The following is a 27,320-nucleotide window of genomic DNA, read 5'->3' as shown; positions in this document are numbered from 1 at the left end:
AAAACAGAGCTACTTTGGTAGCTGCACAATATGGAAGCGTGGAACGGCAGAGCCATTTTCTGAGACAATCCAGAGCTCATTGAACAATCAGACGCCAGCAGATCAGGCTTGGGAGCCAGATGCGGCCAAACAGACAGGAAGAAAGTGGTCCCTAGAGGAACTGGAGCTACATATAAACTGCTTGGAGCTCCTAGCAGGCTTGTTCGTAGTGAAGGCGTTTGCCAGAGCCAGAGTGCAATGCTGTATTCTGCTGCAGATGGACAATATCTGTGCAGTGAGATACATAAACAAGTTAGGAAGCACAAAATCAAAGATGCTAGCAGAGCTAGCGAAAGACTTCTAGACAAGGATATTTCAGTTACAGCATAATATCTACCGGGAGTTCAGAACTCAGTAGCAGACTGGAACTCCCGCTATTTACTAGACCCGAGAAACTGGAAGCTACACAGATCAGTCTTCGAGGAGTTAGAGCAGAGGTGGGGCCCATTCCATGCAGACCTATTAGCCTCCAGACTGAAAACTCAACTGACAAAGACTGGACCCAGAGACACTCGGGACAGACGCATTTTTGGCATCGATCACAGCTCAAACGTCAAACCAAGTTTAATGGCCTTATTGACCTGTAACATTCAAATGCTGCATCAAAATGTTGCACGCTTCATCTGGAACCCAACTCGACACCTGCTCCCAGTCTGCATCAACGCGACTCAGTGAATCCAAACTTGGTTCAATCCGCTCACACAATGTTGAAGTCTCAGGCCCATAAAGAACAGGCCCAGCTCAAAGAACACAAACTGAAAGACCAGTTATCACAGGACTATTAATACGTGAGCAGGTTTTTATTTTTTTATTTTATTTGAATGTATGTCAAGGGTTAGCCCTTCTCAGAGAGTCTTGGAGTGCCCAACTAATTTCAAAAGGGACGAGGTAAATTAGATACATTTTATGGACTGGATAGGAATATCAGTCTAGATGGCAGGGAGGTGGTCTGGTTGGATTAGGTGTGGGGAAAGAGGTCAATTTTAAAACTTTTGGGGACATTACTATTTCAATTTAAGCCTCTGCTGGCTGATTAAATACTTGCAAATACTTGTAATATTTTCCATCGACAGCTCAGGCACAAAGACTTAGGTGGGGCTATAAAATGCAGTAGACAAGGCAAGGCAACATCAATAATATTTTAACACACCTTCAAACCCCACTTACCCAGGGTGGTAAGCAATGACCAGCTGAACTGTGTAACCCCTAACAATCCATTCACTACAGGGAGAAAGGTAGGATAGTACTACTCAGAAGAAGAATAGCGACATACATGATATTTGAAAAGGTGTAGGAGGGCATGAACAGCTCGATAACTATTGTTTGCATGAAGATATGAAGATGAAATTGTGCTGTACCAAGAAACATCACCAGATTGCCAGCCATGTTCATGCAAAGAGGGCATAAACATTCAAATAAACATGCTTCTTTAGCTAATGTAAGGGAGATTTGAGAGCGTGAAGGTCTTATGTCCATTTGTATGTGAGCACTATTTCTGCAGCATTCCTGCTTTACCGCTAACCTCTGGGACAACCAAAGCAGCTGCTCTTAAGTCCTTGCCTAAAGGTTAATGTTTATTAACAGAGCACACAGTTCATACATACCTCAAAACCTCCCATCAAGAAAGGCCGCCAGAAAGGCCATATGCAGATATAAATGCAGGCTTTTGGGGTGGTTGTTTCAGCATAACTGAGCAAATTTCTTGCAGCTTACATTCCAGCAAAGGCGAAAAATAGCCCAAGCGCCAGCAAGGGCGTTGGGATGCCCACACAAACGAGTTAGGCTGGGGAAAATGATTTGGCGCACAAGAAAATGAACGTGCGCGGCTGGAGGGGGTGAAGTATGCAAAGTGGGAATGACAGTGTGTTGTTGCAGTTATGGACACGGAGGTAGGCTCCGGACATTAAAGTACAAAAATTTAAATATAATGTATAGTAATTTTAACGTAGGCCCTGGTTCCAGTTGCAAGAAATACTGAAGCACTGCCATATTTGAAGTGAGACCTAGTCTGGCACGGGCCATGGTGAAAGTAGTAGTATAACATGGCTAAGAGTTTTGAATCGCCTTGCTATCCCAAGCTCCAGCCGGTAAACCGAACAGAGGCCTGAGAGATAAAAATACAATTGTATTGTGTTGCAGGCCTGTGAAACCAGAAGTAACTTGAATGGCCGAACTTGCAAGGGCAGTGCTGCATCCGTCCCAAAGGACAAACCCATGAGAGCAGGGGCAGAGGTCTTGAAGTGCCAAAAGGCCCAGGCTAGATTTAGAGCATTAGCGCCCCCCAGAATGATGGCCATCACATTTGAACTGCCAGAAGCCCACAAGCAGAATACAAATCTGTCAGATTTTTGTTGATTAGTGAGGCCTCGGTAGGCCCAGAAGCAGCTTGGGGAGTGGAAGTGAGGACGCCTTCAGGTTTCTCACAGTGTACAATTAACATTGCCCTTACATAGCATATGTCTGGGGTGTGGACAGACCGGGTACAATCTGGTTATATCTGCAAGATGCCTTTTTACCACCGGGACGGAGGTGGAGAAAAAGGTTGTTGCCAGAGTTCCTATATGCACCTATGGCTGCCAGGTAGGTGCGACATGTGTCCACCTGCACCCCGGATTGTGCTAGATGTGCTGAGGACATTGCATGGTCGATTGTTTACCTTAATGGGTCTTTGTCCCTGTACTTGGCCAAATGGCAGAACCTGGTCCATTTACTTTTGTGTTGGCTCCTAGTGGATGCACTTCTTGACCCCTTAGATGATGTCCAGATTGTCCTGTGACAAGTGGAGGTGATGCAGCGTTACGTGCTCAGGAAACAGGCTGCTAGGGCTAACTTCTCCGGGAAGGGATAGACAACCACCATCCCTCCCCCGTTGGGATAGTAGTGGAAACGGCCCCATTGGGAGGGAACTGGTGGTTGACTGGACAGTCTCAACAGTTCTGAGAACCATGGTCTGGCCGGACACTGTGGCGCTATCAAGTTGAGACATATTTGCCCCGTCTCCCTGACCTTGCAGGTGACCGTGTGTAAAATTGGGATGGGTGAGTATGCATATGCCCACATGCCTTCCCACTGAATCTGCAATGCATTCCCCAGGGAAGCTGTGCCTTGACCCATCCAGGACGCAAACTGACGACGACTCCTGTTGGTTGGGGTAGCTGACCCCGGACCCATCTCCCTCAGGACCCTCTCGTTCAGTTACCATTTGTAACTGTCAATCCCCAGCCTGCTGAGCCTGTCTACTTCCAGGTTGGTACGCTGACTAATGCCGGTAGGGAGCCAGTTTCCTGATTCCAAGAGGCAGAGAAATGTAGATGCAGCCTCCTCAGTTTGAGCCTGGCGTGAGGCACCGCCAGAAGACAGGCTGCCATAATCCCTAGCAGGTGCTGGTGCCACCATGCAGAAGTTACCGCCCTGCCCGGGAAATGCCAGGTAGCTGCTTTGAGCGCTGCCACCTTGTCCGTGGAGGGGAAGGTCTTCTCTACTTTCATATCCCAAATAAGGCCCAAGAAGGTCAAGGACTGAGTCAGCTGAAGCTGTGATTTCTTGAGGTTGATGGAGAACCCCAGTTCGTATAGCGCATGCATATGCCTAGCTGCTATGTTCTCGACTCGCTCTGGGGAATCCGCTCGTACCAGCCAGTCATCAAGGTATGGCTATAGGTGGTGGCCTTCCGATCTGAGCAGAGCTGCCCCTGTGTTCATTAGTCTCAAACACCCTTGGGGCCGAATTGAGACCGAATGAGAGAACTTTGTATTGGAAGTGGAAGCCCATGATCTGGAATCGTAGGAAGGACCGATGGGCTTGCCAAATTGCGACGTGTAGGTATGCATCCTTCAGATCCAGGGAGCATGCCCAATCTCCCCCACACAGGGACTCCACTATCAATGCTGGAGTAACCATACTGAACGTTTGCAGAGGTAGGAAAGGTTAAAGGTTGAAGGTTGAAAGGTCTACGACCACTAGCAGTCCAGCCTGGTTCTTATTCTCTATGGCAAAGATGCAAGAATAAATCGCAAGCCTCATTGCGCGGGGGCCTTACTCCACTGCATCGCTCGCTATTAGAGAACTGATATAAGAGTTGACATGCCAATTTGTGGAAAAGGAAAGAGGTGTAACTTGATGTATAGGAAGGTGGAAGCCCTGGGAAACCACTGAGAGAATCCATGAGTCCGCGAACCTTGTCTGCCAGGACTGAATGTGAAGGGCAAGCCTGCCCCCCACCGTTTATCCTGATGAGCCCATCCCTGCTTTTTTACCCTCTGAGACTGGTGCCTGGGAGGGGACTTGAAAAAGCCCTTGTGTGTAGTCTTCTGCTGCTTACGGTGGCGTTGGCTAGACCACCCGTCGGGTTGCCTGGTGCGGCGTTCCTGGAAGCCCCAGAAACGGCCAAAGGTACAATCTCTATCAGACGGCGGGTGGATCTGGCTAAAACTCTTGGAGACCGCCTTTGCCAGTATGGCCAGGGATTTGGCTGTTTGGAATCCATTCTTTTTCTTGTCCAACTCCTCATCAGTGGACAAATGGAACAAGTCCCCTCCATCAAATGGTAGGTCGAGGATACAGTCCTGTACATCTGGATTACAACTTCTGGCCTTGAGCCATGCTGTCCTCCTCATGTCTGTGGCCAAATTTACAGCCCTGCCTACTGTGTCGATGTGTGCCACTGATGAATCCATTAGGTCTTGAGCCACTATTTTTGCTTACGCTAAACCAGCCCGGAACCAAGCTGGTCTATGGACTGGGAGATCAGGAAGAAAATCAGCAATCTCCCTCCCCGGTTTTTGGTTAACCGCGGCTAGCATGGTGTCCGCATTTGCTTGCCCCAGGTGGAGAGTGGAATTAGAGTAGACTTTCTTTCCATAGGCCTCTAGGATCTTTTCCTCTTTGCCTATTAGGGCCGAAGTGGATTAGGACATGGAGGTTTGAGGTTTAGCATACATTGATGCTGCCACAATGACCGAGGAGTGTTGTTGAGGGTGCATGGACAGGATGAGGGGAATCACCTTCCACCCGTCTGTATTTGGCATCTAGGCCCTTGTTAGTTAGCTGTGTTGAATGAGGCTTTGCACAACTATTCTTCGCCAGGGCCTCCACATCCTTTTGTAGCGATATGCTGGATTTTGTTGGCAAGCGGCTGGTGAGTATCTCCGCGAGGAACCCAGCCCTCTGGCTGCTTCTTTTGCGGCTGTGGAATCCCAAGTTACTCTGCTAACCCCGGAACCTTTCATGGAAAGCCCTTGCAGAGGTGGTGTCCTGATCCTCATCGTCATCTGTGTCCCACGCTGCGTCTTGCAGGGCTGTGGAGTCTTAGGGTGTGGTGTTAGTGTGAGCTGTAGGCGTGCTGTTAGGCTGCGCGTGAGGCCAGTGAGGTGTTTGGTACTGGAGACTGTACCGCAGGAATAGGTTGTGAGGAAGTCGGTGTTTGGGGTAGAGCTGGCGGCTGTGGGAGACCCGGCGGGATCATATCCTGTATGATTCCATCAGGTATATTCCCCCCTCTGTGGGGATTTCATTAAGGTGAGGATGTTGTCGAAAAAGCACTCTTTGCACGCTGGAGACGCTCACGCCTGCATAGGTACGGCCGTGTGAGTCTGCACGTGCTGCTGATTCCTCCCTGTGCTTTGCCTGCTCTGGGCGTACCTCGCATCAGTGTAGCGCCCCTGAGATGATGTGGATGGGTATGAGGTGCACCATGTGACCATTGGAGACCGTTCCACCCGCGGTGTGAAGTCGGGCCTTTGAAGCTCGCTGTAAGAACCCGTCTCTGGACGAGCGGTCATTTTGTCTGGCTGCACAGCAATTTTGTCCTGTACTGAGCCATGTGGTAAGGAGTCGCCCTTGGGGGGAGGGGGGGAGGGGTGCTCTGGTTGTGACCTGCTCCCTCCGCCCTGGGCAACCAGTTCTTTAATGACTGGGGTGCAAGCGTGTTGCACGCCATGCAGCCATCCCAGCCGTGGTCTTCGCCAAAGGCACCGGAGGCAGAGTGCGTGCAGGTCCGACGTGGGAAAGGATCAGTCACAGACCGTGCACCTTCTAAAGCCTGCCGCAGCCGACATACGCCAGGGAGAGGCGTAGGCACCGGAGGACTGAGTATCTCTATCTAGAGTGATTAGCACAAATAGAATAAAAGGGAAAAATATCCCTGCGGAAGTCTAAAAGCATGGAATTACAAGGAAAAAAGGGCCTCAACTACAGCTCAGGTGAAAGAGGTCTTCTCCCGTTGACGCAGAAAACAGGACTGGGGTATTGGCGCTGGTGGGGAGAGTCAAGGGACCCTGCTCCCGGGGCCATGCCCCTGCGCACAACTAAATTTAAAAGGGAAGACGATTTTTCGGGTGAATAAGGTTCAGTTCCCATCCCTAGAGAGGGACGACCCATACAGTATGGAGGAAAGGGGACGGGACGTAGGAGTAAGAATCGGTATAAACTATTGAGAAACATGGATGGTTACAAAGTTGAATTGGAATTATTATTATAGTCAAGAAAATGCCATGGAGAAACAGCATTGAATGTTGCTGAGGACACAGGTCTAGAGAAAAACCTGTGTTGGCAAGAAAGCCTGAAGGATTGCATGAGATATAAGTTATGTTAAGAAGAAGATGAATTAAAAGTGAGGCCAGAAATACAAAAGGTATTAAAAACAAGTTGTGGCAAAGCCAAGAAACAGTCAAAGAGAATCAGAGTTAAGTGCCAAATAATGATACAGGTGCACAAAGAGAAAACAGAAGTTGGTAAAGTGCAAGGGTTATCGGTTGCGTGACTTGTAATCGGTGGACCGTGTGGTCCGACGACACCTAGACCGAGTGACCCCTACTTGGACAGATCAAAGGAAAGCCAAAATACAGAAGCTTTATTGTATCACAATTGTTTAAGTGATAGAAGAAAAGAACAATCTGTATTAACTATTTAGAAATGTGGATGGTTACAAAGTTGAACTGGAATTGTTATCGAAAGCCAAGGGATTTTGAACTGATTATAGTTTTGAAGTTGGAAGAGCCGACATCTTGGGGAAGAGAACCCAGAGGCCTTTTTGGAACTGGTTTGAACTTTGGGAAGGGGTAGCTGACAAGCAAGGGGAAGCTGACGAGCAAGCCAGGAGCTGGAAGAAGCTCTGAAATTTATTTGAAACACGGTTTATTTTGTTGCTGACATCCCTACATATTGTATATCTTTAGTTGTGAGGGCAAGTATAGGTTTTGGACAAAGACTTTTGAGTTGAACATAATGACACAGAATATCCTTAGTTAGGTAGGGAAATCCCACCTTAGCATATCAACCCTGACAAAGAAAATCAACCATTTTATTTAGAAAAGTGAATCTGTTGTCTGTGTCTTACTTCATGATGCATTTACAACACACATTAGGGAACGAAGCAGCAACTAGGGGAATACCAGTGCAACCAGACCTCTTTATGTACGGAGCAACTGTATTTGTAAACGCAGTGCCACATGTGGTTAACAACTGTTGGAGAGTGCCATCTGAGTTTTTTTTTTATACCAGCCCAGCCCCAGGAGCATGTTGCATGTTGCAGTGATCATGATTACGCTTGATTTAGAAGGGGTGGTGGTGTCAAGAGGCAAGATTGTGTTGATAGGGACAGATGCTGAGGGAGAAGAATGGCGCACGGATCTATGCATTGACCCAGCCCAGAAACTATGGGGAGTTACAGACAGCGACTTGTTTGAAGACATGGACAATGATGGAGAAATAATATTGGCAATTTGTTCCATTGCTCATTCTACTATTAGGAAATGTCCCACGCTTTGCCCAAAGTGATTTAGTGCACGTACCTTAGATGTTGTGGACAAGTAACCCCACGATGAGGGGCTCCTATGAAGTGTTGCACCAATACAAGTTACACTCAAACCAGGCATTGTATTGCCCAGAGTTAAACAGTACCCATTGATCAAAGAGGCTGGAGGGGAATACATGACACCATCACTGCTCTGCCATACCAAGGCATCATCGTGCCATCAAATTCTCCCTGCAACATGGCTAAATACCCTGTCAATAAATCAAAGGGATCAAGTTGGAAGATGATTCAGGATTTACGCCCTCTAAGCAATCTAGTACAAGATGAGTTTCCCATTGTACCAAACCCTGTGACAATATTATATAACATACCTGCCACCAACTTCACAGTAATTGCATTGAAAAATGCTTTCTTTTCCATTCCGCTGCACCCCGATTCTCAATACCTCACTGCATTTATGTATTGTGGGATGCGATTCCAACATACAAGGTGCCCACATGCGTAGTGATTCTCCCAGTATCTCTAACAGGGTACTGTATGAAGATTTAGGCAACACTCATGTGCTGAGTACCATCATTCAATATGTTGACGATTTACTGGTGTGTGGCGCCAATGAGCAGCGGTGTAGGGAAAACTCCATCATATTATTGAAATTGCTTGCTGACAAAGGGTACAAAGTAGACAGCACTAACATGCAGTATTGTCAACAGGAAGTATTATATCTAGGCAAACTGATTTCTGTTAATGGCAGAAAAGTAACTCCAGAGCACGCAGCCAGAGTGTGCAGCACACCCCAGCCAGTGATGTTGAAGGACATTAAGAAATTCTTAGGATTATGTCATTACTGCATGGTCTGGATATTTGACTACAGTGCATACCACTATTGCATACACTGAAGGAGGCCCAAAAGACAAAGATCACCAACACATGGACTGAAGAAATGCTCACTAGTTTCCCAAGAGCTCAAGGACGTCATTGCTACTGCCCCAGTTCTAGCGACACCCATCTATACGCAAGAATTGTTATCTGTTTTCATACTAAGATAGATAATTATGGCAGTTCTGACACAAAAAAAGCACAATGGGTCACCAACCTTTAGCTTACTAAAGTGGCATTGTCGACAGAGTAATACAGCAATAGTTAAACAGGCTCTGGCAGCAGCAACCTTCACCACTAAGAAGTCTGCCACCATCACAATGTGATGCTCAGTAACACTATACATAGAGCAAACAGTGTTTGCCATCCTAGAGGGGTCCAAATCTACATTGACAGCATAAAGGGCTTCTGCATACAAGGTCATACTATCTAGCCTATCCATTCATATTGTCCAGTGTAAGACATTAAACCCAGCCACATTCATAACTGAACCAATCACGGACGCTGATGATGTGCATGACTGTGCCACTTCTGAGAGCCCGGCGATGACATACCAAAAGCAAGGGGCTGTGTTCTTGAGGACGGGGAAGTATTTTTTGTTGATGGTTCAGCATCTATTGACCAGGAGACAGGTAAGAGGCACTCAGGTGCGGCAGTGGCCTGTCTAATAGATGGAGAATATTAAATATTAGTACAAAAAAAAGATTACCCATGGATTACTCTGCCCAGCCTGCACAGCTCATTGCCCCAATAGGGGCGCTGGAGAAATCCCAACGGTGTCGGCTTACAATCTATTCCGATTCAGCTTATGTCACCACCACCGTTCATTCAGGACTGTCACGATGGAAGAGAAGTTTCGGAAGGGCAGACGGATCTCCAGTGCAGCATGCACTTTAAGACACGCTGATTTATGCTCTCTCGCAGTCTACACTTGTCTACACTTGTCGCTGAGCCATTTTCTCTTTGTAACAAGGCAGCAGATCAAGCAGCCAAAATAGCTGCTTACCTCCCAGTGCCAGTGTTAGGCAGAAACCTGTGCAGTTCCCTTAGGGAACACTGCAAAAGATTTAGGACTACAGGTGTTAGCAGTAAACCCACTTGGTAGCAGTCTGTACCACCCAGATTTACCTGGTAGCTGTGGCTGAGCAGTCGGACTTCCCTCAAGAAGAGTTAGGCAGTATGCAAAGTATACACAATAGGCACTCAGACACACCAATACAAGCAAACACTGACCAGAGCTTTGGTATCAAAGTATATAATTATTTATTAAAAAACACACTGTTTGAAATACTCCAGCACTCTTGTTGTAAAATATTGTAAACACAGTTACTATTGTAATATATACACCCCTTTTTCCTTATCAGATAAGTCTTAGTAAAACACCACTTATTTTCATACAGAGGTGAGCGCTTAACTAGATGGCACTCCAATAAGTTTGTGAAAAAGGGAGGGAAAAAGACAGAATATGGAAAGGTACACCACTCTAAGATCAGGAACGCTGTTAGCAGGGCAGAAGAGCAAAAGTCACTTGTGAGCCAAAGTCCAAAGGCTGGGCCCACTCAGAGAGAGCAGAGCACAAATGCGCCCAAGATCACACAGTTACACTAGGCTTAGAAAGTCTTGCAAGAGTTTAGAGAGGCTCAGGAAAGTTTAGCCAGGGTGTCCCAGGCCAACCCAGGTTCGAAAGTTGGGGGCTAAATCTACCCCGTACAGTCAGTGGCAAGGGAAGCCAGGCGGGACACGGTACCTTAAGTGGGAAGGATCCTCCAGCGGTGGCAGTTGTTCCTGGCAGTGGATGCAAGTCGCGTCGTCGTCCAGGGGAAGGGAAGATCTCGACTTGGAGGAAAGATGAAGGTCGTTGCGCTGCCAGGGAAGAAACCAGCCGCAGAGTTTTCCGGTTAAAGGTGGTACCTTTTTTTCGCGGTCGTGGTAAAACGTGGTATCCCGGTTGCCGGGGTGCTTGGCACAGGCAAGGCGGCCACGAGGTACGTCGGGAAGGCGAAAAGATGGTGAAACTGGTTATCCCCACCAGTCAAAGGAAGAAGACTCTCCGGCGGGAGATCTCCTCTGTCGTTGGGAAAAGTGGTGAGACGGTCCAGCAGGGCTCCACCGGTGGTGTCGTCGTGGCAGGTCGGCTCCGCTTCTCCCTCGTCGGATTCTTAGGTCCTGTGGCGACTTCTGAAGTTCCAGTCCCCAAAGCCCTGCTTTTATGCAGAAAAATCCCCATTCACTCAGCCTAGCTGTCACTCAAACATGCTAAGTGGTGGGCCAATCAGGACGGAGTGCGACTTGACTTGCCTAGGCAAATCAGTCCAGGGTGCCTAAATCCCCCTCCACCCCTCCTAAGTACCCCAGACAGAGTGGCACCACTTTGAAGGGCTTCTGTGGAGAAGCCCGCCAAAAAGTGGAACAAAGGGCTCGACTTGGGTTGAAGTCACAGAAGAGAACACAAATGCCATTTTAGAATGAAGTTTTAGCAAAAAATACCAACCGGAGAATTAATATTAATTAAATAAACCGGCGGTATGTTCAAGGCTACCGTAAATAATTAAATAAAGATAGTAGCCTAAAACAATGGGAAATCCCATAGGAAAATATTTGCGGTTGAATATAAAAAGTAGTATCCACTGCCACCAGCCAAAACTCGATCAGGGGGGAAGGAGACGTGCCCCCTCGACCGACAGACTCCGGGGCAATTGAATTGCCCCAGCCAGTATGTCCACAATATGATGGTTTGTACTGGTTCTGTTCAGAATTTAAGACTAGTAAAGTCAATGGTGATTTTACATGCCCTGGGAGACAGTAGTCAGTCCCAGGGTATGGAGTCTATACTAGGGGGTCACTATGACACCCCTGTGTTACTGCACTGAGGGTGCTGTGTAACACACATCACAAAAACACATGAAGCCCTATGGGGTAAAAGACCCCATAGCCCATTAAACACATCTAGATTCAAAGAAACACACTCAAATCATGCCCAAGAGTGAGGTTAAAAGAGTCTCACTCTTGGCAGGAGAAAAAAATAAACCCCAAAAAATCCAGCAAAGCTGCTGGGGGACTCACTAGGTTAGGAAATTCAGCCTAAACAGAGAATTCTCCCTAACAGCCAGATATCTTAGCATACCCAGAAAAGGCTAGCTTACAGCTACAACTGGAGGGTTCCATACATTGCAGTACCAGTTACCCACATTATTAAGTTACAAGGACAGCCACCTCAGGCTGAAAAGCTTCTATGGCAAAAACGGTTGTGTGAGGAATCCCCCACTGACCTAATATGGAGACAGGTCATCACAGGAAAAACAGTAATGCCTCAGGAGTTGGTAATGGTTGCCTTTGAACAGTTGCACTACCCCTCCCACGTATCGAAGCAGCAAGTGCAGAGTGGCTGAGAGGAAATGGCGTGCTTCCTGCACATCCGCTGTTGTGCCGCCTGCTCCAAAGGCAATACCGGCTCTCTGTACGGACGAAGACGAGAGTCCACATCCAAACCTGCATCTCCACAGCATCTAACAACTCGGAGGTACTCTTTAAAATCTGCAAGAAGCTGGCCAATCCTGCTGCAGTCTCTACCTCCGCTGTCCCCTCCCAGGTCCTCTGCACGGCCCTGGCTTCTGACTTCATCTCTAAAACTTGGGACATCCTGTCCTCTCGCTCTCTCCCCCTCTCCCTCTCCTCCCTCTACTCCCTCTACTCCCTGCCCTTCCTCTGGCACTTATTCAGCCATCTTTCCTCCCTCATTCTCTGCCTTTCCCCTGTACTCCTCAGACAATGTTTCTAGAGAAGTCTGATCTATGAAAGTTGTCAAAACAGGTTCACCCCTGTTCCTCCAAAACCATCAAGGACCACATTGACACCCTGGCTCCTGCTCTGTCTGATTTCTGCAACCACTTCTTCACCACTGGAGTCTTCCCGTCCCCCCCTGAAGCACTCCCTTGTGCACCCTCTTCTTAAGAAACCCTCTGCTGACTCTTCATGCCCGGCTAACTATCGTCCAATCTACATCACTCCTTTCCATGGCAAAATCCCGAAAAAGCTGTCCATCTCCCAGCTTAATCTTCACACTGAATCTGTTGGTTGTCTCCATGACCATCAGTCTGGTTTCAAAGCTGCCAGAAGCATGGGAATTCCTCTCCTGAACATCTGTGAAGACCTGCTCTCCAACCTGGATTCCAACACCCCCTGTGTCTTCATACTACTCGATCTCTCTTCTGCCTTTGACACGGTCAACCATGCCATCCTGCTCAACCGTCTCCGTGATAACCTGGGTATCACCAGTCAGGCCCTGGCTTGGCTGACCTCCTTCCTCTCTGATCGACCCACCCAGGTCTAACTTGGGTCCTTCCTCTCCTCTACCTCTACCTCTACCTGTGGTGTTCTCCAGGGGTCTAACCTCTCTCCCTGGCTGTTCAACAAATACCTTGCACTTCTTGCCCACTGCATTGCCGCTCTCTGCCCCAACTTTCAGTGCTGTGCGGATGGCACACTGCTCATTTTCAGGCTCCCTTCCGCCACCTCTTGTCCTTCTCTCATCTCTGACTGCCTGTCCGCCATCTAGGAGTGGTGTGCCGGAAATGATCTCTGCCTTAAGGCCAGTAAGACCGGGATTCTCCTCATTGGCACACCGGCACCCTCCTTTCCTGTCACTCTCTGTCCGGCCTCTCTTAGCCCTCCTGCTCCCACCTGTGAGGCTGAAAACATTGGGGTCATCTTCAACTCCACACTCTCCTTCTCTCCTCACATCTCTGACATCTAAAGAAGTCACACTACCAGCTGCACCTCCTCAGAGTATTCTTCCTTTCCTTCCCCCAGAAGCTCACTGTCTCCAGAGCTCTGGTTCTCTCTAGGCTGGACTACTGCAACAGCCTCTTTTTAAATCTACCTGCCTCTACTCTCCTCCCTCTGCAACTCATACAAAACAGGACAGCGAGTCTTGTCCTTGGCCTTAAACCCAGGGATCGTATCTCTCCAGTACTGAAATCTCTGCACTGGCTACCAGTGGTGGCAAGGATTAAGTTCAAAACCCTCTGCATTGTCCACAGGGCCTTCTGGGGCTTGGCACCTCAGTACCTTCAACTTTCTCTTCCTAAATATCTTCCTTCTCAAGCTCTTCGTTCATCTGTCTCCAACTCCCTCAGGGTCAGTCACTTCTCCAAGCAGCAAGTTGGTGGTAGATCTCTTTCGTCTGCCGGGGCCTCCTTCTGGAACAGCCTCCCTGCCTCTCTCTTGGGTGTCTGGCCAGCGAGCATATATGCATCTCCCACCATCATGAAGAGACATGTTCGCCAACGACTTACATTCAGCCATCCTCGTGGTTCCTGAGGCCCACTTGACCCTAGCACCCAGGCCAATCACAGAACAGCATCCCAAACCCCACAAGTAAAGAGAAAGAAGCGATCAAATTATTTATCCAAAGATAGCACTATTCGCTGAAAGAAATTCCAGAAAAATATCACCTATACACCAAAACAGAGGTGTTTTTTGCTTCCCATCTGCTACCAGGGGTCCAGGCCGCAGCAGATGGCAAATGGCTTCAGATTGTGAGGCGGGAAATTATCCAGTTGGCGGTCATGCTGCACGAGTCCCCCCCCCCCCCCAAAAGGTTAGATGCCTTGCATTTAAGGGCGGCGAGGTCGGAATCGTACCAAGAGTTGCACTTGGATTTGAGCTTCAAACGGATCCTCATGAGAGGGGCAAGAGCATCCAGAGTGTTAGAGATGTAGGTTAGTGATGGCTGTGTTATGGTGTGAGTCAGCCAAAGGTACAGGTGAAGGAGAGAAAGTAGCACCGAAAGCCTCAACTGACAAACGCTTCATGGGTCAGATGACAGAAGGTAGGTGGCAGTGCTGTAGTCGGCTTGTCCTGCGGGGAAGAGAGAGAGGTGGGAAGAAAGGAGAAAGTGATCACTCCAAGAGAGAAGAGAGGTGAGAGGGTTAGAGACGGGGAGGTCTGAAGAGATCAGAAAATCCAGGGTGTGCCCTACAGAGTGAGTCGGACCAGAGTGGAAGAGAGAGAGGGAGAGAGGGGCGAGTTAGTCCTGCATTGGAATGATAGAAGCGGGGATCCACTCCGGGAAAATCAAGGCTACACCCCCACCAGGACGGTTGGTTCTGGGTTTGGAGAGGATCTTGTAGCCATCGGGAAGGAGAGGGTCAAAACCTGTGACATAGCTCGCTGTGAACCAAGTCTCAGTGAGGCCCAGTATATCCAAAAGCTCTTCCAGGACACGGCAGATGTCAGGAGTGTTTGACAGTTGAACGAGAGTTGAGAGTAGCGATGTGGAGCAGGTTGCCACATTTGAAGGACTTCCAGGGAGGGGTAAAGGCCAGCGGTACACCCTGCAGGTGCCCGAGGATGGGCAGATGAGGAAGGAAGAGAAGGCAGGGTAGTCAGCAGAAGGGTGCCAGAGGGGTGGCAGAGGAGAGAGGCAACAGGGTGGCCAGAGAAGCAGCAGGAGGTGCTGAAGAGGTGGCAGAGGAAGGAGGCAGCAGAGGAGCCAGAGAGGGGTAAGAAGGAATAGCAGGAGAGGAAAGAATGTTAAGGCGCAGGAAGCATCTCTTGAAGAGGAGGAGATTGGCCCGAGGGTCCTGGACCAAGCCAGTGCCATTTAAGTAGACCTGAATGATGGTCTTAGAGGAGTGGAAGGTGGGCCAGGAGGCGCAAGGTCAAAGGGGCTGAGTGGAGTGAAGCAAAGCTAACTCTCCCTGAACCTTCTTACCTTGCGGCCGCAGACAGGAGGGTGAGGTCGTCCGAGCTCACAGTCTGAGCCGCGACCCCATCACTGTCAAACACCTGTGTCGCTCACCATCGCGGCCTTGTCCTGCGAGGGCTTTGCCGCAGAGGATCTGTACCTTGTTTCTTATAGGCACAGAAGCATGAACCTAGTGAAGCGGCTACGTATAATCAGGCAGCGTCTCCTGCGCACCTGCGTCACTCAACATCACAGCCTTGTCCTGCGAGGACTTTGCCACAGAGGGTGTGAAAACACCCAGATAAGACTAATCAGTCGCAGCAGGTTGACGGCTGCAGGCTATGTGCTACCATGGCAGACACCAGCAGACACCACTGGAGCGGTCAGCCTCTGGTCCTTGGGCGAGGGGGCAGCCAACATGTCTAGGATAAGTAGTGAAGATACTGATCCCTATCCTGGTACTCCTGTTGGTGATGTTCTGGTGGTACCAAATGAAACACTGCTGCTGCGCAAAGGCACTCCCGAACAGTGCCGGGATGATGGTCTTGATAAGGGCAGGTACAGCTCCTCCCACTACAAAAAACACAGGCATGCCCAAACACACGATCCAAATAAACCATGCATGGTAAGAATAGACCTGCCTATAGAGCCCGCCCCTTCCCTCCCTCAGACACCTTAACTTCATCAGACCGAGAAAATTATGCAGAGCACTGGATCGACCTAGTTGGAGATAGTGACTCCCTTTATCTTACATGTGATGCTGGAAATGCCTTTTGGAGGGAAAAGGCCTCACAGACTTGGTCCTACCACTTCTCTGTGTATGTTTTCTGTCTCTGAGGTCCAGCCTGGACCTCTGGCAGTGCAGCTCTTCATTTGTCCTTTTGGTGAACACCACCCATTGAATACACTTATGGCACCCATGGGTGGGGGTACAGCCTTGTACCCCTTGCATGCGTTTATGGGCACATGTGTGTTGCCCCACAGAGCAGGATATGGGCCGGTGGCAGCAACATGCTGACTTGACAGTGGCTCTGAGTGTCCTCCATTTGTGGGACACCCAGGACCTGCCGTAGTAATCAATAAATTCCTGAACAAAGGCAAGATCGCCACTGTAGCCTCTTGGTTTCTATTGCCTTTACACGTTGGTTCTCCAAGTCCTGGGAAGCCCCGACTCTGTCCCTTTCTCTGACTGACTGTTGGGTGGAAAGACCATATACGGCTTTGGGGCTGCCTCCTGTCAGACTGGCTGGAGTCTTCCCAGGAGCTGTGTGTTGTGGGTGTCCGGTTTTGGCTGCGATACACAATGCCTGGGCCAGCGCTGACTCAAACTGGAGTGAATGTAGTGTGTTGTGACAGGCTGGGTGCTTACTCCAATCCACATTCTGTGTTATGGGTGTCTGGAATGGGTGAATGGCCTGAATGCCTGTGAGCCTGATCAGCACCTGCCTGCATCAATACACTTGTGTAGGATTGGCTGACTGAGCCTGGCTCAGCATGAGTGAATGGGGAACAATTGTGTGCAGCGGTACAGGTGTATACATCCGCAGGTGATTCCCCCACCCCCTACATCTCCTGTGTTGGAGACATGAGACAGTGCCTTGTCTGACACCAGCTATCGTACCAATACTGCAGCGAGTAATTGGAAGGAGGTATCCATTAAGACAACCCTATCGAACATACCCTCGAGTTGATGACAGCCTGCAGGAAGAATTCCCTGAAGGAATATGAGAAAGAGCTAAGAATATGAACGGATGACGTCATATAAAAGTGTGCACAACGTTTCGAGATATCGAATAGAGACAGTGTATGGATCCTAGAGAAGAAATAAAGTAAAGGGTTAAGTGAACTTAAAAGCAAAAGAAGAAAAGTACACAGTAGAAAAGCTCTTCAGAAATCAGAAGCATGAAGAATGTACAGATGCTGAAACGCAAGGTGGAACAAGTAATCGTATAAGATCGCTACAAGTAGTGAATAGAACGCTGGCAAAGCCGCCACTGTATATAAACTGGACATTGGTATCATGAAATAAATAAGCCATAAACCATGAAAGGGGAATTAACTGTGTCGCAGTAGAATACCGAGTTGATGAAGCTGCGTGGCGAGGCTGCTGTCTGGCCTGAAGTCAAGATCCTAGGAACCAAGGTCAGCCATCCACTCTGAAGAACAAGTATGCAGAGTACGAATCCTCTCACGTAAGGTGCAAGAAAGAACAAAAAGGATGGCAAGTTTTAATTTGTGTAAAGCACTTTAAAGCTGCAGAATGAATGAAAGAAATCGTGGTCTCTTATCACTTGAATCAAGGATGGAAATAGAGTTCAAACTTAGAGTTCCAGACAATACTGAGTGTCTCACTCCTGTGCATTCCCAGGACGAGGATACGCTGCAAGGCCAAGTACAAAGAAAATTTCATGGCAGAAGTATGGGTGATGAGAGATGCTGGGCTAATTGGGTGGTGAGGTAGCTTCATGTCCTATCTCTCTGCAACTGGGTCTTAGCTTACGTGCTGCTAAATGAACCAAATGTTTCAGACATGGCACAAGCATGCCAAACCAATTGTATTAGTCCGTATAATGAAGGAAATTATAGCTCAGAAGACCAGTGAAACACGGTATAACTCATTTTTCTGAAATTACTTGTTTTAAGAGGTAGGCATAAGTTGTCCACTTGATAAAGGACAACCAATAACAATCCCAAGCTTTTATAGGATTGTAAATCTAGATGTTTACCTTAACCCATCCTGACCCTCGATATGTTTTTCACGATTGCCACGTAGTATGACATTACTGACGCATAATGAAGTATATAAATTGTATTTTTTGTGGAAATCATTGAGAGACTGAGCGTACGTCCGTTCATTTACGTTGTAACCGCCACGTTTTAGATAATTGTTAATAAAACAGTAACTTGCCATCTTCTTGAGTTTGTCCGGTTATTTGGACTAAGAATTATTCTGGTGTAATCCCATCCCTTAACAGAAGCATGTTCCAAGGGCCATAAACTCATGTGTATAACTAGAGACCCCTCACTCAACAATTTGTTCTGAAGCTGAAACCTTAAGTTTGAATCCTGGGTCCAGTCAGAGGAAGGAGTCTGCAGCTGCATTTCTTCAAGGAATCCAAAGACTGCTGAGCTGACCCAGGGACAGAATCCAGAGAAGACCTGGTTAGGAGACCTCTTCCTGAGCCACAAGGGACTACCATGCACCTGCTGCTCTTCATCATAAGTACCCCGGAAGCCAGTCCTGGGTACCTGCCATCCGGAGAAGGGGTCTTTGTGAATCCATAACAGGAGTGCTAGGACGTCTCGATCTGAAGAAGTCCAGTTGTGACGCCCGGGGTCTGGAGGGGTGTTTGTGACCGCTGAAAGCCAGATTGCTACGCATTGGCCAGAAGAGGGGGTGCCCTGGCATTGTGCTGCATGACACCAAGACCTGCAAAAGTTCTACCTGATCAAAGAATCATTCTACTGACATTCGTAACATGACATCTGACCACTTTGTTCTGCCGAAGAATATCCCAGTACGCTGTGTGCAGAGGAAGGTCCACCAGTAAGTTTCCCACCACCAAACACTGAAGAAGACGTCCCAAATGCCAAGCTTTGGTGAGGGTCCGTATTCCAGTCCAGTGTTCGAGTCCAGGTCACCAGAAGCCATCCAGAGGTCCGTGCTGCGACTGCAGCACCGAAGAACCAAAAGTCGCTAAACAGCAAAATCCTGAAACCCACTTCTGCTACTGCACCTATCATAACCAAAAGGCATCCAAGGTCTGCACATGCGTTATCTTCAGCCAGGCCTTTTCGGAGTCCATAGCAAGTTTCACCTTCATGGGGCATTCACAGTCGGAGTAACGACCCACCAACGTAGTCCACCGCGAAGACGGAAAGTGCTGCCTTTCCGACACGGTCTGGTTCACTCCTTTTCTCTTGGCCTCGACATCCCAGAGATGATTCCTTGTAAAAGGGGGTCCATCTTCAAGGGGTCCCGTTGAGTAAAGCCAAGAAACTCCACCGCTGACTCAAAAGGGTATTTAACAGCTGCTGCCCTTCATCTACCTCACTGGAAATCCCTCTTTGCATTTGAAGATGCACACACTGCATAATGTCCTCACACCGCAATCCAATCTGGGAACAACATTGTGATGCAGTAGACCAATCAATGTCAGTCTTCTAAATGTAGGTCCATGTGTGATTGCTTTACATAAGGTCTGCAAGAGAAGGCAAACTGATGTGCTTGGCTCCAGGAGCAATGTGGAACTGGAAATTAAGCAGGATGCTGGTGCAGGAACAGCACTTTAAGCTTTCTAAAATGCTTTTGTCAAAGCAATTAACATATGCTTGGGAAATTGCAGCTTAACATGACATTTATTTTTATTTGATCAGGGGGATAAGCAGTTTAGCAGCCTTTTTGAGCATATCTCAATGTGTAGAATACCAAACCTATGTGCAGAATTTGTTTGACTAAAACCCTGAGAAGGTGTAGAATCAATGAGCTAAGTCCAATACTGGCAGTTTATTTAGGATGGCACGGTAAGGGTCTGGATGATACTGGTAAGAAGAAAGGCATTTCCAAAATCAAGGTTTGACACTTCCGCATACATCAGCAGCAACTGAAGTAAGACACACAGTAGCACCCCACTTCCATACCAAGCCTGACGGCATATGGAGTTTGGAATTGTGGCGATCAAGTGCCTAAAACTGGCAAGTACCTGGCAACAGATTATTTTCAACTTGCAAATAACTGCTTGCCAGCCATACATTTAAACATTGCCTAAGAGCACATTGGTTATCCACACAACCTCTGGAACTATGATATCTGGACAGATAAGACAAATGTAGAATGTTTTGGACCCCATTGAGAAATTTTACTTTTGGAGAAACTTAAGCACTACCTTAGTCCACAAGAATCTCATCCCTCCAAGTATGCATGGTGTTGAGACTGAGGTTTGGTGCTAATGTTCTGAAACAGAACCTAGACATTTGATATCATTGACAACCATGGATTCTACCACATGATTCTAGAGAAGAACAAGTTATTTACCTGATCTTGTAACGTTCTTTCGATGGGATGTTCCTCCAACGTATTCCCCATCTATGACAGGTAATGACCACAGCTGTGCTGCTTCCGAAAATCATTCGGCATAGGCGTCCTGCGTCGGTACGTTGTCCCTCGAGGGCCTCCGTTGAGGGTCGACATGACCGCATGTTATATATAGGACGCACGGTGCCCGTAGCCTCAGTTGTAGTTTTTTCCCAGAACGTGTGGCACCAATCTCCCGCCAGTATGACTGCAGAAAGCCTTGTGAAAACGTAAGCTGCAATCACATGAGAAATTCTGCAGAGGGGCAGGCTTGGAGGGTTCGATGTGGAACACGTCAGCGGAGCATCCCATCGAAAGAACGTTACCAGATAAGGTAAGTAACTTGTTCTTCGAGGGTATGTGTCCTCCGACTTATTACCCATCTATGACAAACTCCCAAACCAGTAACAACGTATGGAGGTGGGAAAAGAATTTACAAATTTAGAATTTTAGAATGCCCAATCAAATTGTTGAATAGAGGACTGCCTTACCAAAGACCAAATCCTGCCAATGGATGGAGTCCAAGGAATAGTGTCTCACAAAAGTATGGACAGAGGCCCATGTCGCTGCTTCGTGAATATTGCAAATCAGAACACCCCTCTGTAGAGCCGTGGAGGCAGCCACTCCACTAGTAGAGTGAGCCCGTAAGCCTACTGGAGGGTCCTTTCCCGCCAAACAGTAACACTTAGAGATCGTCCAAATGATCCATCTGGACAAGGTCTGCTTGGAAACAGCCTGACCTAAACGCCTTCCAGCATAACCAATAAAGAGCTGATCGTCCACTCTGAACCGGGATATCAAACTCAAAGCTCTCCTAGGATCCAACCTATGGAGCCTCTCCTCTTTCTTGCCAGGATGTGGAGCAGGATAAAAGGCCAGAAGAATTACCTTCTGGCTCAAATGGAATCCCGACACAACCTTCGGGAGAAAAGGCGGCCGCACCTTAAGGACAACCCTGTCCTTATGGAACACAGTGAAGGGTGGCTTGGCGGAAAGTGCCTGCAACTCACTCATTCTGCGTGCGGAAGTAACCACAACTAAAAATACAGTTTTAAAGGATAACAGTTGCAACAGACAAGAATGTAAGGGCTCAAACGGATCTCTCATTAGGAACTTTAAAACCAGATTCAAATCCCATCCCGGCACCTGGAAAGGCAACGGTGGAAACACATTAGTTAGCCCTTTCAGAAACTGAGAAATCAAAGGAATCTTAAAAAAAAAGAACATTCCTCAGACGGAGTGTTTAAATATAGACAGCACCGCCAGGTAACCCTGAATGGTACCCACTTGCAGGCCTCTGTGGGCTAAGGAAAGCAAAAAACACAAAACCAAAGGAATGGAACATTGGAAAGGATCCACATCTGTACCCTGCACCAGTCACAGAACTTTCTCCAACGGCAACGGTACAAGGATTTCGTTGCAGGCCTCCTGGCCGAAAGCAACACCTCCATCACGTCTTTGAGGAGGTCCCAATCCTTATACCTCAACCTTTCAGATACCAAGCATGAAGGCTGAGAGACTTGACCTCTGGATGGAGTACCCGACACCCCTCCTGTGAGAGCAGATCGTCTCAGTAGGGAAGACGGCGTGGAGGGAAGAAGGCCATGTCTAGAAGGTACGGGTACCACGCTCTCCTGGCCCATGCTGGAGCAATGAGGATCATCCGGGAACCAACCCTCCATAACCTCTGCAACACTTGCGGAATGACGGGGACTGGAGGAAACGCATACAGCAGTGGGAGGGAACACTCCACTACGAACGCGTCCCCAAAGGCTCCTCTTGGAGGAAATACCCGCGAGCAGAATCTTTTGCACTTCCGGTTGACACTGGTGGCGAAGAGATCCACTTGTGGGGTTCCCCAAAAGGCAAAGATCTCCAACAGAACCTCCGGAGCCAGGTCCCTCTCGTGAGAGACCGTGCTCTGCCTGCTCAGAGCGTCCGCCGCCACGTTTTCGTCTCCGGCCAGATGAACTGCTGAGATCAAAATTTTCTGCTGGATGGCCCAGAACCAGAGCTGCATCGCCTCCCTGCACAACGGGAGTGACCCTGCCCCTCCCCCCTTTTTTGTTGAGGCCACGGTATTGTCCATCATAATCAGGACATTCTTCCCCCGCACAGACGGCAGAAAAGCCTTCAGGGCTAGCCTGACAGACTGCAGCTCTAACAGATTGATGTGGAGTCTGGACTCCGACGGAGACCAACGGCCGCGGGCTGTCAACTCGTTGGCATGAGCTCCCCAACCCGTGAGGGATGCGTCCGTCACGATCGCGCCTCCGGCCACGGTTGCCAAAATGGAGCTCCCTTCATCAGATTGCCTTCGATGGTCCACCACAGAAGATACTGGGCGACCGAGGGTGGAATCTGAACGGGATCCGACATCCTGCCGGAGAACTGCGACCACTGCATCTTGAGAGCCCACTGCAGAGATCTCATCCGCAGCCTGGCCTCTGGCACCAGGAAAATGCAGAATGCCATGAGGCCGAGCAACCTCAAGAACTGGAACGCCACGAGACTCTGGGCACGTTGAAATTTGTCCATCTGCAGAATGTGATGAGCCCTCACCTGGGCAGGCGAACACAGCCCAGGGATGTGTTGAGCACTGCTCCAATGTATTGGAGCCGCTGGGTAGGTGTCAAATGGGACTTCTTTAAATTGAGGGAGAAGCCCAGCTTGTGAACTGAGTGGCAGTTGACGGACAGATCTAGAATTTGCTCGGGAGAGCGCGCCCTGATCAACCAATCGTCCAGGTAGGGGTAGGCGTGAATCCCCCTTTTCCTGAGATCCGTTGCCACCACCACCATCAGCATGGTGAAGACCCTCGGGCGGAGGTCAATCCGAACGGCAGGACCCGAAACTGAACATGCGAGTCGCCAACCGCGAACCTCCGGTACTTTCTGTGCTTGGGATGAATCGGCACATGAAAGTATGCATCCTTGAGGTCTAGAGACACCAACCAATCATGAAGTTGAATGGCCTGGAGGACTTGAGAAACAGTTACCATCTTCAACTTGTCCTTCCTGAGGAGCTTGTTCAGCCAACTCAAGTCCATGATGGGTCTCAATCCCCCGTCTTTTTTCAGGATAAAAAAAAAAAGGGATATACCATCCCTTGTTCCTCTCTGCTACAGGTACCAGTTCTATGGCGCCTTTCTCCAGTAGGGATAGGATTTCCTGCGCAAGGAGCAGATCCGGATGCTTCAAAGAGAGCTTCCCCAGTGGATTATCGTGAGGCCTCTGCCGGAAGGGCAGACAGTAGCCATGGGTTATGATCTCCAGAACCCACACATCTGTTATTGGCTCGCCATTCTCCAAGATGCTGCGCAAGTGGTTCTGCCCCAACCGGCGAAACACTGGACATGGCCTCATGACTGAGCTGACGTGGCTGCGGCAGTGCCTGAGGGCAAAGAGGCAACTGCCCGAGCGGCTTTGGCACCTCGAGTACCTTGCTTTCCACCTCTGGTACTCCTACGTTGGCCCCTTTGACTGGCAGCTCCTCTCGATCTACCAAAGGTAGAGTAGTACCAAAAGGAACCTCCCCTCCATTGCTGTCCCCTAGGACGAAAAGGCGGAGGTTGACAGACTGCAGCGCTCAAAGACTTAGCTGCTGCTTTTGAGGTCTGCAACCTCTCAAGGCTCTCGTCAGCCTTGCTGCCAAACAGATGGACCCCATCAAAGAGCATGTTGAGAAGCCGGGATTGCACATCAGGAGCAAACCCCGACTTCCGCAACCACGTAAACCTGCGTATCACGGGCTCACCGCCATGGACCGGCTGACAAAGTCTGCCATGTACAGACCCGACTGAACGGATTCACACATGGCATCCTTGCCATCTTGCACGAGGGCTAGAAAACCATCCTGTTCTTCCCCTTCGGCAATATGCTCAGCCGCCAAAGATACACAATTCCACAGAGTGTGATTGAATCTTGCCAGGGCACAAACGGAGTTGGCTGCCTTTAAAGCCATACCCCCAGAAGAAAATACCTTCTTCGCCCAACCATCAAACCGCTTGTCGTCCCTATCAGGAGGGATGGTGGGGTACGCAGCCTGCTTCGCCAGGGCAGTAGCCGCCTGCACCACCAAACTTTCCGGAGTAGGGTGCGTCGACAAGTAGCCGTGGTCACTACTGGCTGGGCGGTATTTTTTTGGAAGCGACTTACCAACTGCCAGGAGACTCTCCGGAACAGTCCAAGCCGCCGCCACCCTTCTTTGCAAAGCCATGTGAAATGGCAACACCGAGTAAGTGGGTGGACCTTGGTCCAGGATGTCCGTCAGGTCATCCGGATCAAAATCAACAGGTGGAGCAGATCACCCCAAGTATTTCATCACCCTGAACCAGATGCCTATGGGAGGATTCGGCATGTGTTCCAGGCTCAGGCCTGCCAAACTCCACCTCCGGAGAGGTGTCAAGACCACTGGTATCATGCAAGGACTGACGGAGGTCTTCCATCTGACTGTGACCAGACAAAAGGTCATCAGGGACATCAGGAGGCACCTCCTGCAAATCCTCCACAAAAGGCGCAGAGGGAATCAGCGTCGAACGAGGCACCGACGGCGTCGACAACTTCCTTGAGGGTGGAGCTCCGAGAGGCTCCTTTGATGGACACGGCGCCAATGGCGTCAACGCCTTACTCAAAGGCTTCACGGGTTACAACGGTCTCGATGGCATCGAGGACCGGGACCTGGATCTGGCACGGCTACAGCGGTCTTCCTCGTCTGGTCAGGACCTCGACAGCTCCCGATGATCGCGGCGACCGCCCGAAGGCGTGCAAGTGGTAGACCGGGCCCGTTCCCTGCCGGCTTCTCTCAAAGGCGCAGCCAGAACTGTGCCTTGCGATTCGCAAATAGCCATCATCTGCTGGCGGAATGCATCCCAGTCTGCCCATGACGAAGACTTGGTGGGACAAGTCAACCACCGTCTGGCAGAGTCCTCTGACGAGGACGGGGAAGGCGACCGGTGACGGCGCTTCCGAGAATGCCTTGAGGAGGCAGAGGAATGGCGAGAACCACTCCAAGACCGAGACCCTCTGGACTTACGCCGACGCAGAGAGTCGCCCCTTGAGTCGCCGGTCGAAAGCCACCAGATTTCGACTTACGGGGCTTAGACACCCTACCTACCATTAATTTCTTCTTCCGCTCCAACACAAGGCCTTCAATGTCAGGGACTGGCAGTCATCGCAGTCGTCGGTGGCTTGGCTTTCGCTGAGGCCCCAAAGGCAGACGTTGTGCAGGTCTGTGATGGACATTTTCGAACCACAGTCCCGACATTTTTTAAAGCCCGACTTCGGGGTAGAAGAAGACAAAGACATCGCTTTCGAAGTAGAAGAATCAAGCGCGCCAAGATTCCAAAGCAAACAAGTTTGCAGAAAAAATGGAACTGAGGCTACGGGTGCTGTGCGTCCTATATATAACATCCGGTGACGTCAACCCCCGACGGAGGCCCTCGAGGGACAACGTATCGATGCAGGATGCCTACGCCGAAAGATTTTCCGAAGCAGCACAGCTCTGGTCATTATCTGTCCTAGCTGTGGAATACGTCGGAGGACACAATCCCCTCGAAGAGCATAATTAGGTCAACCATCTGTGAGCTGAAACTTAACTTAAAATGCATCATGCGGCAGGCAACTCAATGATCCCAAACATGAAAGCAAATGTTCAAAAGAAAGGCTGCAGATGGATACATTTTGTGTTTTAGAATCGGTTAGTCAAAGTCCTGACCTAAACTACCATCAAAACGTTGTTTCAAGAGCTCAAGCAATTTGTCCAAGCAAGAAGCCCATAAATGTCACTAAACTGAAGCTGCACTAAACAAAGTAATGAGTAAAAATTCCATTAAACCGACATTAGAGACTGTTCATGTTACAGGAAACACTTAGTTGAAATCATTGCTGTTAAGCGGGAGCCACCAGGTATTTAAGTACTAAACCAAATAGTTCACATGTTTCACAGATGGATATTTAATGTTCAATTATTAATGGATAAAATATATATGTTAAAATATCAAGTTTCTGTGTACTCAAGTTATTTTATAAGTAGGACTTCATTTGAATTAAAATAGCAGGTTAGGTGTGCAATATGGGAAATATTCGAAAATCCTAAGGATTCACAAACCTTTTCTCAACACTGTGGGAATTTCTCCAACATGGGGAATAACGTGATAAAGGGGAGAATGCAGAAAACACTCAGAGGTCTAACCCTCACCTAGCATACAGTTAAATAGTGTGAGTAAACAAATACAAAAATGGTCCATACCCATGGACTTCGTATTAGTTGTTCCTGATAATAGAACTTTGACCGGTGATAAAAAAATATATCTGTTCTCTTAACAATTTTATGTACAAATCAAAATAAAACTGATAAGATGAGCATTAACTTTTTTATTTACATCATATTGATACATATAAATTTGTTTTGCACAAAACAGTTTACAAATGTTACCTTCAAAGCAGACATAAATAATGTGTATTCGGACTCCCAATCCCAATTTCTCAGCAGGGTTTTTAAAGAATGAGTGAAAAGCACCAAAGTCAAGCAAACCCAGGCTACTTTTCGTAATCTGCTGTAAGAAAATAATGGAAAGCAATGTTAATATATTAACAATGGTCATAACAGATAATGCAACCTTTAGTGTCAATGAAGTAAAATGTGGTCCACCTAGATTTCTGCCCAACAGCAGTAATTTATATTTGTCACCAGTTTGTACGTTAGCTATTTACCCTTTTGCTTGGCAGTGCCCCTCGCGGGCGTGGACAAGCCCCTCCTTTGGCTGATTTGCCATCACCTGGCTTAAATCCCCATTGGCATTATACCTAGCTTAACTCAAAGCACACCATCCAAGTAGCTCTGTATACTACAGCTTTCATTTATGTTCCTGGCATGGGTGCCATCCTATA

At 48.6% G+C, this 27,320-nt stretch overlaps 1 protein-coding gene across 1 annotated transcript in view; it reads right to left on the bottom strand.

The window, feature by feature from the left end:
• TMTC3 (transmembrane O-mannosyltransferase targeting cadherins 3) overlaps window positions 1-27,320 on the bottom strand; it is a 1,032,559-nt gene that overhangs the window by 339,375 nt on the left and 665,864 nt on the right. Inside the window, exon 9 of the mRNA XM_069629335.1 lies at window positions 26,866-26,986. Within this exon, the coding sequence (XP_069485436.1) occupies window positions 26,866-26,986 (121 nt within the window). The remainder of the gene's footprint in view (window positions 1-26,865; window positions 26,987-27,320) is intronic.

The sequence above is a fragment of the Ambystoma mexicanum genome, chromosome 12 (assembly GCF_040938575.1).
Source record: "Ambystoma mexicanum isolate Mex_15411 chromosome 12, UKY_AmexF1_1, whole genome shotgun sequence".
In the NCBI taxonomy this organism is placed as follows: domain Eukaryota; kingdom Metazoa; phylum Chordata; class Amphibia; order Caudata; family Ambystomatidae; genus Ambystoma; species Ambystoma mexicanum.
Note: the sequence above shows the minus strand (reverse complement) of the source record. Positions and strands in the feature narration are given on the sequence as shown.